This window comes from Odontesthes bonariensis, chromosome 15 (genome assembly GCF_027942865.1).
Source record: "Odontesthes bonariensis isolate fOdoBon6 chromosome 15, fOdoBon6.hap1, whole genome shotgun sequence".
Taxonomy (NCBI): domain Eukaryota; kingdom Metazoa; phylum Chordata; class Actinopteri; order Atheriniformes; family Atherinopsidae; genus Odontesthes; species Odontesthes bonariensis.
Window position 1 is genome coordinate 4797582 of NC_134520.1, and position 14949 is coordinate 4812530.

Below are 14949 nucleotides of genomic sequence, written 5' to 3' on the forward strand. Positions count from 1 at the left end.
TTAAACAAATGGGAAACATGGAAAGAATCATTAAAGGACCTGAGTGCTCTCCATCTTCCACGCTCATACATACAACGATCTCTCTCCAGTGCCACATACACAGAGTTATGTCTTTTTTCTGATGCTTCAAACTGGGCAATAGGGGCAGTAGCTTACCTCAGAGTTGTCATGACAGATGGGCAGTGCAGAGTTGGCTTTGTGCTCGGGAAGGCTAAGCTGGCTCCTCCACCAGAGCCCACCATCCCTCGCCTCGAACTGTGTGGAGCTGTGCTGGCCGTCGAGATGGCTGAACTGATCCTTGACGAGCTTGACCACAAACCAGATGCAGTGAGGTTCTATTGTGACAGTAAAGTTGTCCTAGGCTATATATACAATGAAACAAAGCGATTCTTTGTGTATGTACACAATCGTGTTCACCGTATACGCAAGACAACCTCCCCTCAACAGTGGCATTATGTGCCTACAGGTCAAAATCCAGCTGATCTGGCCACCAGATCTGTTCCAGCATCTCAACTTACCAACAGCATGTGGTTTACAGGGCCAGAGTTCCTTCACAAATCATTTCTGGCTGAAACACAGGAGACCTTTAAGTTGGTGGATCCCGGAACAGATGCAGATGTGAGACCTCAACTGACCAGCCTTGCTACCTGCATTAATGAATGTAAACTTACCTCAGGACGTTTCCAGCGCTTCTCCACTTGGGAGTCTTTGCTGAGGGCAGTTTCCTTCTTCATCCATCAAACTCATTCATTCAGATCTGACACACCAGCTACATGTAAAGGATGGCATCGATGCAGCAGACTTCGTACTCCAGAAGAGCTGACAGCAGCCAAGTGGGTTATACTTGAGTCTGTTCAAAGGGATGCTTATCCAAAAGAGTACATTGCACTGCAAGAAGACAGAGCAATTTCAAGAACAAGCGCAATCCTGAACCTCGATCCTTTCATGAATGATGGCCTCTTACGGATCGGAGGACGTCTGAAACATGCATCGATCAGTCCAGAGGTGAGAAACCCAATCATTCTCCCGAAACAAAGTCATGTCACAACACTACTAGTGAATCATTACCACATGAAAGTTGAACACCAAGGGCGACAATTCACTGAGGGAGCAATCAGGGCTGCAGGCCTGTGGATTGTTGCAGGCAAGAGGTTGATAAGTTCAGTCCTTCATCGTTGTGTCACCTGCCGCAGGCTGAGGGGAAGACTTGAGGTCCAAAAGATGGCCGACCTCCCTCCAGAGCGTCTGAGCTCATCAGCGCCATTCACCTATGTAGGATTAGACGTTTTTGGCCCCTGGGAGGTTCTCACCCGACGCACCAGAGGTGGCGCAGCTCAAAGCAAGCGCTGGGCCATACTTTTTACATGCATGAGTACCAGAGCTGTGCATGTAGAAGTCATAGAGTCGATGGATGCAGCCAGCTGCATTAATGCCCTCCGAAGGTTTTTCGTTGTAAGAGGGCCAGCGAAGCAGCTGAGATCAGATCGAGGCACAAACTTTATTGGAGCCAGTTCTGAACTGGACATGAGACCGGATGATCCAAAGCAAACCAGCACTTTAAAGTACTTACACGAGAATGGTTGCACATGGGAATTCAATCCCCCGCATGCATCACACATGGGAGGAGTGTGGGAGCGCATGATTGGCGTGACCCGGAGGATACTCGATTCCATGTTGCTATGAACCAAGCATACTCACCTGACTCATGATGTGCTCTGTACTTTAATGGCAGAGGTGTGTACTATAATCAACGCCAGACCTTTAGTCCCGGTCTCCTCCGACCCCTCCTCTCCAATGCTGCTGACTCCTGCTATGCTCTTGACCCAAAAACCAGGTGTGTCTGCTCCACGTGGCATTTTCAAGGAAAAGAATCTTTTCAAGTGTCAGTGGAGACAGGTGCAGGCACTTGCTAATGAGTTTTGGAGTCGATGGAGAACCGAATACCTCCATACCCTTCAGCCAAGGCGTAAGTGGCACACAGCATGTCGCAACCTGGAAGTCGGAGACATTGTGCTACTTAAAGTGATACTCCGGAGTAGATTCAACCTGGGGTCATTTGAACCGTGATATCCAGCCAAGTAGCCCACCCGCAGTTTTTTCGATATTGACTGAACATCAGCTGAGTTACTGAGTTATCCCGAATAGCTTCGTACAAGGGTTAATGGATCCTGGTCCGTATCTCCAAAATTACCACACTAAAATCACATGCCATGACACCAAACTTCTACAGTAGTACAAAAATGGTCTGTACTCACCAAACGATGCATTTGGAAGTTTGAAAATAGTCCAGGAGTTTATTATTATCAACACAAGCCTGATAGCTTCTCTGCAGCTAAAGCTGCGTCGACGTCACTTCAGGGAGCTGGGAGCTTCAAAGTAAGATGAGGGTTGATCTACTACTGTAGACAACAAAGTATATGCTATATTCTACATGTTTTTTTTATGAATTTTTATGTTGTAGAGTTGTGAAGTTATTTTATCAATGGAGAAACTGAGCAGCCTTGCTTTGTTGTCTACAGTAGTAGATCAACCCTCATCTTATTTTGAAGCTCCCAGCTCTCTGAAGTGACGTCGATGCAGCTTTAGCTGCAGAGAAGCTATCAGGCTTGTGTTGACAATAATAAACTCCTGGACTATTTTCAAACTTCCAAATGCATCGTTTGGTGAGTACAGACCATATTTGTACTACTGTAGAAGTTTGGTGTCATGGCATGTGATTTCAGTGTGGTAATTTTGGGGATACTGCCAGGTTCCATTAACCCTTGTACGAAGCTATTCGGGATAACTCAGTAACTCAGCTGATGTTCAGTCAATATCGAAAAAACTGCGGGTGGGCTACTTGGCTGGAAATCACGGTTCAAATGACCCCAGGTTGAATCTACTCCGGAGTATCACTTTAAACAGAGTGATTCCCCACGCAATGAATGGCCAATGGGTCTGGTCACATTTACCAGTCCAAGCGGTGATGGGAAGGTCCGCAAAGTTGAGGTCAGGACAACATCACATGATAAAGTAAAGACATTCTTAAGGCCTATCACTGAGTTGGTCTTACTCCTGGCAAAGGAAAGCCAGAGTTCAGACAGTTTAGTCTTAAGTGGCATCAGTAAATGCCAGACGGGGAGTGTTCTGCCCTGAATATGTTTAAAATACACTTTGAAATGTTGATTCAGTTTTCTTTCTTTATATGTATTTTTGGCGCCTTTATTTTGAAAATCCCTTGACGAACCGGAAGTAACAACGAAGAAAACGTTTATAGCCGTTTATAGCCGTTTACAGCAGTTTATAGTAGTTTCACAGCCGTTATGCAGTTAATCTCCCAGAAAGCAATGGTTGTAAGTGTTACAAATTGTTTACAGGTTTGATAAGATTTTTAAGTTATTGTACTGTTATACTTTATAGAAGTATTTTATAATTATAACTTATAACTTTATAACTTTGTAATTATACTGTTACTTTTATAAAAGTAATTTCGTAGCTAATTTGCCTTGTTTTTTAGAATGCTGTGCTAATATTTGTTGAGTTAATTTTAAGCAGTTGATACGTTGTTATTGATATTTACATGGCTGTTTATTAAGACATTTTTTTGTATCTGTCTTTTCTAGTTTTACACCGAATTCAATGCAGTCAGAAATGCTGACTTATGTGTAAGATATTAAAGGAGCAAGCCGCTCACTTCCTGGCTCTTTGAAAAAGGAGTTTGGCTGGCTGTTTATCTGTGTTCACGCAAGAGCAAAACACACAGAGAGAACAGTACACACATCAATAAATGAAGAAAAAAAAACTTTATTTGCATATATATTATTCAGGCAAGTCAGGATTGAATGCTGAGTAGCTACTGATACTGCTGCTTTAGAGTAGACTTAAGTTTTAGCACCTTTTTATGGTACAAAATGTTTTTGTTCTATTAGAACATTTCTAATGTTGTGCTGTTAAAATATTTGTACCTTAGGCTTAAAGCCAACCATTCAGTGAATATATGCATTACATTCTTATATATAAGAGATAAGAGGAAGTATTTTTTTGTGGCTTTCACCTAAATTAGTACTTCACGTAGACTGAAAGGAGTCTACGTGAAGTATCTCCATTTGTTCATCACACTGACCATTATAACGGAACTGATCCCAGAGCAACAGTGTTTCACAGTGGTCGTGTGATGCAAACAACTGTGGGGAACACAAAAGAAAGGAGGAGAAAAAAAGCATTGAAAGTTAACCCCCTCCATTGTGGCCCTTTAGGGACCCTGTGGTTGAACATTCCCTAAAGAAAAATCAAAACAAAACCAAAAAAGAACAAACACACGAAACACAGGGTTTCTTCATTTCTGTATTTGAAACAAACCTCCAGGTGAGTTCAGACTCACATCTTAGAAAAGCTTACGATCTGCAGTGATGCTTAAGAGAGTTCAAACTTTTAAAATATTCTATATTTCTGCATACATGTGACCTGTAAGTACAAAAACCAGGTAAAGAGAGCCGTATTAAACAAATGAGACTTATTATGACCAATAATTATCTGTTCTTCACAGCAGCAGATACCTTTTTTTTTTGTGCGTCACAAACTTTCACGCTTTGTGCCTTTTCCTTGATGACATGGGAAGTTATTAACTTTGAGCTGTCAGCCTTAATGGTCAGCAAACAAAATGAGATGATTTGCTTAAATTTCCTCGTGTTTATTGAAAAAGCTCATCTTCACAGGCACAGCGGTGCAATGTGAGTTCAACTCAAGGCCTAAGCTATGGGCTAAAGTCAATTTTCAAGTAGAGGGTCCATGCAAATAAGTTTCCCATGCATTTCCATCCAAGTTTCATGTATAATCTCTACATTCTCTACGATTAAATACAGGTATTGAGGTGGTAGTTTAGCTACATCTTAAACATTATGCCTTCTTTATGATTCCGGACTGTCATATGTGCTCATTGAAGTCACTGGTTGTGCTTATGCATCTAAAATGCCTACATTAAAGTGAGTTGCACCATTATTGCTTAGTTCAGCGTGGCATGAAACTGGCCACTTTGCTGACCTATGAAAACTGATACAGTACATTGCATAAACAGGGAGCTGAATGTAAACAAACAAGTGCAGGTCAAAATACCAAAAAGTCTGTTTCCAAGCAGCTTTAGGACTGAAATGTACACGTGGCTTCCTCCAGCAAGTACATTTATGTTCAAATAAATAATTCAAGTGCCTAAGTATTTTTTCTGTCTTTCCTAACAAAACAAGCTTGTGTGAATTTCATGCTGCGGTGTGCTTGTTTTTGTCGAATAATTTCGGCTTCTTGGCGAGAAGTCACGAGGGCCATTTCAGGAGCTTTTCGTTCAGGGTGACGACTGTTGGTACGAAACTGCTCTCCGTGATGAAGTCCCCGGCAATGATATTGAGGGAGCCGACTCCCGAGCCGGGAGCCTGCTCTTTGACCCAGCTGAGCAGCGTGGGATACGTGGCCATCACCAGGTCCTTCAGAGACTCTGTGGGGTGTGTGCAGATGTATTTCAGGTCCTCGGTCAGATTAATGCCTGTGACAAAGAGACCTCCTAAAATAGAAGAGACAGAGGGTTACGTTGTTATGTCACAAGAGACCGCTACGTTTTATCTTCTGCTTTTGTAAAGACATTTGAAGTCATGCGTTAAATTACCTGGTCTGCCGTGTTGTTTCCTGCGTTCAAACTCTTCAATAAGAGCCTCAGCTTTGCACTTGTTGGCCCACCAGTAAGGGATATGTGGCCACAGGTCGCTGTGAGAGCTGGCAATATTGTGTTCATAGGACACAATCACTTGGTAGCCCAGAGCCCACAGTTTTCGAAGAGTTAATGTTTCCTAAAATTGACAAAATATAACAGTTTTTTTTTTTTTGTTTTATTGTTTTGGATACTCTTAAGATTGAGGTTAGCGTTATTCTATATTTTTTCCAATATCAACAACTTCCAAACCCCTGTAAGTTTTTATCAAACATCCCTTAAACAGGAGGACTATTTTTCAACTGTGGACTGACACACACTTGGTGCTCTAGTGAGTATTTTCAACAGCAGTGAAAGCAGTGACCAGTCCACAACTGCGGAGCTCGACGGCACAGAGGAATAATTCAAATCAGGCTTTGCTTGTTTTTTGGTCTGTTGTCAGGATTTGCTGGCAATAAGTTGACTGTAAAATCCTGCCTGGGTAATTAAGGAAGCACAGATTTACCGTTTTGGGACAGAGCTTCGAGGTGTAAATGTTGCGAATGGTGGTGAGCAGCTGGATGTGGAGCTCCTGGCTCAGGCCAAGGAAGTGGCTGAAGGACAGAATCACCACCTCTCTGGGATGAGCATCCAGCCACTCTCTTATCTCCATCAGGACGGTCTGTCAGCAAAACAAAAGATACATAAGTCACAGCTTTATCTTAAAAGCTTGCAACACACGCAAAGCTTGTGACATTACCAGGTGCAGTCACACATACGTCTGTAAGGCAAGTCTGCAACAATCCAACTGCAGCTTTCCTTGAAATCCCAGGAGGTCAAAATGCATTGCACTCATCAAACGGAATTCCTGAAATGTCCATCCTTACCCTTCCATTACACATAAAAGTCAGTTAGCTAGGGAGCTAAGTAACACTACTAGGTATGGTGAAACATTTCATCTGAACCTTCAAGGAACTAATCTTCATTTGTTCCCACTAGAGCTGCAGCGAAAAAAAAGTCTGAAAATCAGATTAGGCCCTGAGCTGTAACATTAGCAGAATATCTAACACAGATTGTACGCTGAAAACAGTCCCTGCAATCACGGTGGCAGAAAGAAATGAGTTATCCTATCTGCCTGCTCAAAGTGGCTCTCGGGAACTTTCAACATAAAAACTTAAAATACATAAGAGATAAATACTGTTTCCAATCAGTTCAGTTAAGTTTGGTGACAGAGTCTTACTTGACCTGGTGTGTACCAGTAGCTTACAGTGTCTATTGTTGACTGTGTCACTTCACAACAGACACTCATGCGTTACTGTGCAACCTTTGTGTTTAAAATGTCTCTCCTCAACTGTTTTTGTTTTTGAGTGTTCTCTGAACTTATATCAATTCGTTTTCAACATATTTAATTGTACTTTGACTTGATTTTGGCCGCCTGCATCTGGACAAGTATCTGTACAAAACATAATAAATGTTGAAATTAAGATATTTTACTATATCATGGAAAATTTTAGCTCATCTTGAATTTGACGGCAGCAATATGTCTCAAAAACGTTAGGACAGGGGCAACAAAAGGCTGGAAAAATAAGTGGTACTAATAAGAAACAGCTGGAGGAACGTGTTAAAACTAATTAAGTTAATTGGAAATGGGTCAGTAACATGACCGGGTATAAAAAGAGCACCTTAGAGAGGCAGAGACCCTCAGGCCAAAGCTCATTTAAAATAGACCAAAGCAAAGTGGGAAACTGTTCTGCAGTACAACGAGTCAAAATTTGAATGTCTTCTTTTAAATCATGGATCAACTAAGGAGAGGGACCATTCAGCTTGTTGTCAGTTTGTTATATTCAAAAGCCTGCATCTCTGATGGTATGAGGGTGCATTAGTGCCAATGGAACTGACCTCAACTTGCACATCTGGAAAAGCACCAGCAATGCTGAGAGGTTTTTACAGGTTTTAGAGGAACATCTGCTCCCATCCAGACGATGTCTTTTACAGGGAAGGCCTTACATATTTCAGCAAGACGATGCCAAACTGTATTCTAAATCTGATACAACAGCATGGCTTCACAGTAGAGGAATCCAGGTGCTGGATTGGCCTGCCAGCAGTCCAGATCTTTCACCAACTAAAAACATTCAGTGAAGCAGCAAGGTGCAGCAAGAACCAGCACTGTTGAGCAGCTAGAATCCCGTGTCAGCCAAGAATGGGACAACATTCCACTTCCAAAGGTCCAGCAGCTGCTCTCCTCAGTTCCCAGATGTTTACAGACTGTTGTTAAAAGACGAGGGAATGCTCCCGTCCCAACATCATTATGATGTCCTGCTGCTATGAAATTCAAGATAAGCAAACAAGTAAGATGTCTCACTCTAAACCTTTGATATGTTTTCTGTGTTCAATTGTGAATAAAGTATTGGTTTGTGATTGTACAATTGTTAAAATGTCGATGAAATTCGTAAATCTGGGCCACTTTATATAAAAGTAGCTGTAATTTCATAAAGTACCCTCCTGGGGATCCAACATTTTTGATTCACATTTTGTCATACCTTAGTATGTCCAGACTTTTAAGCTGCACTGCAGACTCACTTTATCAATTTTTACATTTGTATGCGTCCCTGACAGTCGAGGCCCTTCAGATTAAAGGTGCCAGTGTCTGAACAATGACGCGTAAGCACCGCAGGTTTCACCAACAGACAGAAACTAACAGATTCATGACTTGTGTGTCTATAAATCCTTGAGGTGAGAATAATTTTCAGAGTTGGGATGACACTGCATGATACTAATATGTTCTGTACATCCCTCATAACTTCACAACACTCCACGTGTGCTACTGTTACGTTACGCTTGTCACTTGTGTTACTTCCACTTCGTTAGCCAAAATATATGATACATGTGTCATATACATATAAACTTTGGGTTTTAATGTATTTTCAGGAGGATTTAGTATTAGTATTTACTGAGCATGGGCGCTCCTCTTTTTTATGGTTTTACTCTAGATGCAAATTAGCTTCTTTTTTTTTTTAAGGAGCATAAATTTCTCTATGGCAACATCATTTCCATCCGCGTGCAATTGCTTCACCTCCACAGTGAGCGTGGTGTAAACCCCGTGGTAGAAGTACAGATCGTTGGAGCTGTCGTTGGGCCTGTGCGCGATTCTCAGGTCGCAGTATCTGACCCCACAGTCCAGCTGCTGCTTTATAGTGTACTCCTGCAAGATATGGGATGCGCAGTCTATTACATCGGCTGTCCAGCTTTAAAAAAAAATCTTTTAAAGTGAGTAACAAAACCTAATTTCATTACCTGGGTTATTGCCCACTTGTACACAAATGGGCGAATGAGGGGCTTCATGTATCTGTCCAGCTTTTGAAGCATGTCTGGCTGCATGGGGTCAACAGGAGATCTGTCATTCATGTCCAGACAGTAGGTTATTGCGTTGTGGCTGCCTGAGTGGGGCAAAGATAATACACGTAATCATCATAAGGCGTATGTTTATCCCGCTGTGGTGGTTTGGTTTTGCTCTGGTGTCTGAACTGTATTTGACATCGCCTTGTTATAGCACATGTTCAACTAATTTGTTTGGGTTTTGCACATTTGCATGGGTTTTGTTTTAGCTGCAGTGCTCTGAGCTCACCAGGCCATTCAACATTGCGCAGTGTTGTGGTTACACATTTAACTAAAACCCTACATCATCACTACTGCAGTGGTCTAGGATATATGGCAGCCTACCCGGAATGGCCAGGTGGTACAAAGGGGTGTCCCACAGAGCACATGGCAGGTGAGACATCCAGCTCTCCATGGGCAGCTCTCTCAGGCTCAGCTCACTCCGTCCGGACACCACCACCGATGACATGCCGAGTATCTGACTTCTCCGCTCCCTTAGAAAAAAGAAAAAAAATTCCATAACTGAGATGATTACATGTGTGAATGTGTTAGAGAAATGGGTGTGTGTTATATATGTAAGGAAGCGATAGTTCATTTATTGCACCTTTCATTGTGTTTTTTGGTGGGTATAGTTAGGACAAATTTGACATCAATGTGGAGGAAACTTCTGTGCAGTGTGCAGAATCTTAGAGTGGCACAGTAATGTTAAAGGTGCAGCCCTGTTTTATCTCACACTTACTTGATTTAAAAGCAGCTGCTGCTGCTTCCTCCAAACGACCAACCAGCTGAGCCGGCCAAACCACCAAGCCGCGGAACAACGGTGACTATAACAAAAGGCGTGTGCCAGAAGAAGCTGGCCATCCCAAAGAGTTAGAACAAAAAGTCATATCAGCATACCCAACACAGAAAACATGTATGACGTGATCCGGTGATAAAGTGTGGATGCCTTCCTCCACATCGGACCAGTCTGGTTACCTTTTACTCCTGCATAACCCTGGATAGCGAGGACGGTGGGCCCGGCGCATTTTAGAGTCGATCATCGATTACCCATAATGTCCTACTGCCTAAGTCAGCCTGACTGCCGCGGTCCCACCGGGAGTCCAGGTCCCCTGAGTTGCGGCAGGATGCGCGGGGAGGGCGGCGGCGGCGGCACCGCGCCGACTGACAGATCAGCAGATAGAGAGAGGAGGCTCTCCTCTTAAAGAGCCCTCTGAAACGTTACACTTGAACGTAATGTTGAGTGATATGAGACGGAAGAAGTACGCTGTTGGCTGGAAACTCCCAGATACACCCAACCCTCCCTACAGCTCCACATGATATGATGTTTAGAAAAAAAACACCTGCGAGGCCAATTAGGAGTGGCCAGTGGTACAACATGTTCCAAACACTGGTCATCGTTGACTTCCTCTAATTGTAGCCAGACTAGCAACGCGGCTAATGGCAACATCGTTTAACTTTCAGATTATCAGTATCTGCTCAAATGTCTGCATGGCACTAGTTTCAGCTGTATGTGGTGTTTCACGTTTAAATGTTAGCTAGCGTACTAAATTTTAATCAGTTTGCCTTTCGTTTTTACTCCTTGTTTTCCCTGTATATATATTAATTTCTAAACATTTACAGTTCATATACGTTATAACATTTGTTCTTCAACGTACTAAAACCTGCTCAGTCAGCGTTGTCTTTGGGGTGTTCGCAAACTTACATTAGCAAGTAAGTTTGCTAACAAAGCACAGTTAGCACCAAACTTTCTCTTTTATGAAAATAAATATAGTTACATACATATAACTTTTATAAAAATGAGTTACAAATGTATAGTACGGCCTACATTCGTGGTTTCCCTTGGGGTTGTGACTACAGTGCAAACATGGTGGTTAAAAATGTAAAATTATGGAGTTTTTACTTTAACGTTAGCTAGCCAGCAATGAGTTTGCAGGGACATTTCTGGTGGAAACAATGTAGTCGTTACAGCCGTTTGATAACTGCATCTTCATATGAAGGGTGTTGGTTACAAAATTATATAAAAAAATAAAGGTGCTGGGAATGCAGGTAAATTGAAACATTGAGTAGTCGAAAGAGATGTAAACAGAAAAGATTTGTGACAAAATCAGTACGTGATTCCGTGAAGTAATTTAATCATTTACTGTCTAGCATTCATCACAACACAAAACTTCCGTTAAAACTGTACATGATAAATGCCCTTTTTTTTAAGTCATGAAAAGGGAAATGTGGCTCTGTTTTTAGCTTGATAGTTTTAATTAAAGGCGTTTTAATGGTAGTAGTAGTAGTGCTCTACTTTAAATCAAATCAGCTTTAAATTAATCTGAATATCTAATGGCTAAATTATCATTCCATTTATCAAATCACAGACGTTAGTAATGTCTTTTGTTATTTTTTTTCACTGGCACTTCCGTCAAATCCATTTTATCTTCATTCTATATCTGTCACTGAGTTAGTGCCAGGCCAGCACCCATAGCCTTGTAAAGTAGCTATACTTTTGTGTGGTACACACAAAACAGTAACCCACTTCTCAAAACAATGCTCCAGGGTCCGTTAACACAATGAGAGAAAACAACATTTCTGAACTATTTAAATAAACATCCATTTTTGGTTTCAAAATTGGGATTTTTAAGCTTTCAAGACCCCTTTGAATCTGATAATGATTCAAAGAGAAACAAACTGTTCCCAGGTCAGAGGTTATGATTGACACCGATTTACTTTGTGGGGTCACAAGCCAAGAATGTTGAGGAAAACTGACTTGTATATGAAAGGGAAATGTGCAATGTGAAAAAGTATCCATAAACACTAACTTAACCGAGTAATAAAGGCCGAAAACGGGGTCTTTGGAGTTATACATCGTGTAAACAACACAGTGCCCTCAGTCAGAGGCTTCTTCAGGTCCACTGCAGTGAGGTACAGGTCTTACTTACCTGCAACAATAACCGTACACAGTTTGTTCTATTTATTACTATCGATTATTTCTTTATTTTATTTATGATGACAATATCATTTCACTTTGGGAGTTATTAAAGTTGAATTGAAATGCAGCATCTATATTATATTATCTAGATACTACATAAACATAAAATGTCAAAAGGACACACTTTAAGCTGTCTTCACCTCAATCACTGCAGTCAGCAGAATCTAAAGTTGTGAAAAGGAACATTTCATTGTACTTTAAATCAAACTTTGTACTAGAATTGGCTCACCAGGAGAAAATTGATTAAGTCGTCTGTTTGTTTGTTATCCCTCAGGTGCTCAGGTCTTTCTCAGCTTTTTCAGCAGGCCAATACACCCTGAAACAACACTAAGCAGTGCGGTGAAGCAAACAAACTGCCTCAACAGCCAACTTTCATGACTCTCCATCAAACCAAACATTTCTTTTTGCTGCTTTTGTCGGTTAAATATCTTTTTCAAAGCACGTTTTGGCACATCACTGTAAAAAACAAAAGTGAAAGTAATAAGGTGATAGTCGTGTTTAACACAAATCAGACAGCAACAGGTTCCTGATTTTCTACCCGCTGGCACACCGACACCAATTCTTATTAGCGACACCTTCGGTGATTTCACACATATGCAATATGACCCACATTAGGCCGTAAGGTGAACCCCGTTTTCGTTTAGGCTCGCTCCGTGCTCTCCGAACTACATGCCCGTTAGCTGATAAAAATGACCAACTTATTTTGCACATATAAAAAAAGTTTCGCGTCACAGAATCCTGTACTTTTTTTAAACCGAGACGTTTTCTGAAGATATTTTCCGCAGGGCTGAATGACGATTTTGACGTCACAAGACACCACGTGACCGCGCTGGACCAATCACGTTGCCGATTTACGACAACAAACTGGAAAAATGACAACCTGTCTGATGCTGTCAAAACTAACCTACAGAAAGGAATCTCGCAAAATATCATTTTAAAGTGAACATAAAATAATAATTATCAACGATAATGCTCATTCATGTATTTCTGAATTGAGCCAATTTAGCCATTTACCATTCAGGTATTCATTTACTGATTTATTCACTAATAACTATACAACACATAACAAAATCAAAACAAGTAGGGCATACACATCAACCGGCATAAACTTATATACATAACCATAATAAAAGGAATGATACAAATGGAATAGAATAAAGCTAAAAAAAACAAAAAAAAAACGCGCGCACACACACATACACTATTCCTCACTGTCAGTGTCAGGGCAGCTGTCATCTTCTTTATCCTCTGTTTCCTTTGTGGTGTTTGAACAGCTGGAACACCTGCACAAGTCTACTTTATTAATACTTTATTAATCCCAATTAGGGAAATTGTTTTGTTGCAGCAGCATACAGTATATGAAAACAATTAAAGTAGTAAAAAACAAGCAAATAGAATAGAATAAAATAAATATAAAATAAAATAAAATATAAAATAAATAGAAATAGTGAATAAACATTTGCTATGTACAAATCTACAGTATTTTTTGTTTTTTGTTATTGTTTTTTAGGAGAGACTTCAAGCCTATTGAGGTTGAAGTTCTCTTCCAGCCAGAGGGGAGGTGTTGTATATGGTGATGGCTGCTGGTAGGAAGGATTTCCTGAAACGGTCCTTGTGACAGCGGAGCTGGATGAGCCTGTTGGAAAAGGAGCTCCGCTGTCCAACCAGCAGCTGGTGGAGAGGATGGGTGGGGTTATCCATGATGGATAACAGTTTGTTCAGTGTCCTCCTCTCCACCACCGATTCAAATGAGTCCAATCTTTTGCTTTACACATGACCTTATTATTTTAGCCTGATAATTTGCCCTTTTGCAGTGCTGGTGGAGGGCATCACTTGTTGGGGAGATAGATAATTCTGGCAAGGCTGATGATGCCATACAGAAAGCTTTGTACCTAGCCTCATTGATGTTTTCTGCGGTTGGCTGATCGTACAAATGGCATACATATTTGCAAAGTAATGCTAATGTAGAGTGGTCCAAGTTAAATTCAGTCCCCAGATTTCTGAAAGCCTTCAGGTAGACATCTTTCTCGCATGCCACAGCAAATGTCTTCTTTTTGCCTTGTGGAGTCACACCCAGAGAATGTATGGATCCCAATCAAGGCTGAACACACACTGGCTCCGAGAGCTGATGACACCTTGGTAATGTCCATTATGTGTGTTCTGTTGCCCTTCCCTGTGAAGAAGTACAAGCTGCATGGCAAATCTTTCTGCAGACTCACAGCAATGACTGCTACATCAGTGTCAGGGCTCTTAATAATGACAGTCTTATGTTCCTGTGCAGCATGTTGTGCATGCAAAAACACCAGTGTCATATTCTTCGTGGTCACACTGCAGGTCTTCCACAGCATGAACAGACTGCACACCTTCCAGTACAGTCACACAGTGACATTGGTGTTGATGTGCTATGTACAAGCTGAGCTTTCTTCCCACTGCTGTAAGATCAGCATGTGGCCACGCATCGTATAAGAACTCAGCAAGTGCTTCTTTATTTGTTCCTTCTGATTCCTTCCATTCCACCTTGTGCAGGTGAAATTCTGTGTTTCCTCATGCTTAACAGAAGATATGTGCATGTAACAAATCTTTCGGTCGAAATTTCGTCTTCTTCGGTACTGCTGGATGATCGCGCTGCTGCAGCGGTGCTGTTTCTGTTTACCAGCTCAGCTGACATACCAGCTCTTCGATTCGTCCATTCTGATGACGTCTCAACCGTGGCACCTCTCGCGAGCCAAATTGTTATTACGCCTGCCGAATATGTACATACGCCTTGCCAGGCACTAGTTATTCCTTTAAACGTTGCGAACTAAAAAAGTACTGTGTTCTGAGCGGCGAAACTTTTTTTTAAACCTCAACATAACTCAAATCTTTTTATGAGCTGAAGCGTGTTTGGTTCGGAGAGCGCGGAACAAGCCTGGTGTTCTGAAGGAGTTTTCGAGGTTCACCTTAC

General features: G+C 41.6%; 1 protein-coding gene across 2 annotated transcripts; it reads right to left on the reverse strand.

The window, feature by feature from the left end:
* Positions 1 to 4310: 4310 nt before the first annotated feature.
* On the reverse strand, positions 4311 to 10288 carry plcxd1.1 (phosphatidylinositol-specific phospholipase C, X domain containing 1, tandem duplicate 1). Of its 2 annotated transcripts, none has more exons than XM_075484789.1 (8): positions 10004 to 10288; positions 9768 to 9852; positions 9374 to 9522; positions 8948 to 9090; positions 8727 to 8855; positions 6180 to 6335; positions 5633 to 5813; positions 4311 to 5530 (listed from the first exon to the last, which is right to left on the reverse strand). In XM_075484789.1, the coding sequence occupies exons 3-8, from the start codon at positions 9495 to 9497 to the stop codon at positions 5286 to 5288; spliced, it is 978 nt and encodes a 325-aa protein (XP_075340904.1). In that variant the 5' UTR covers positions 9498 to 9522; positions 9768 to 9852; positions 10004 to 10288; the 3' UTR covers positions 4311 to 5285. The 2 variants fall into 2 exon arrangements, with proteins under 2 accessions (XP_075340904.1, XP_075340903.1); XM_075484788.1 differs by having other exon boundaries at positions 9768 to 9881.
* Between the last annotated feature and the right edge of the window lie 4661 nt (positions 10289 to 14949).

Bases quoted from the DNA above. Each gene is read 5' to 3' on its own strand.
- plcxd1.1 (XM_075484789.1), bottom strand. From the start codon at position 9,497: ATGTCATCGGTGGTGGTGTCCGGACGGAGTGAGCTGAGCCTGAGAGAG. The intron at 9,091-9,373 runs GTAGGCTGCCAT...TGCCCCACTCAG, and splicing joins GTACCACCTGGCCATTCCGG to GCAGCCACAACGCAATAACC. The intron at 5,531-5,632 runs GTAATTTAACGC...CTTCTATTTTAG, and splicing joins GAAACAACACGGCAGACCAG to GAGGTCTCTTTGTCACAGGC.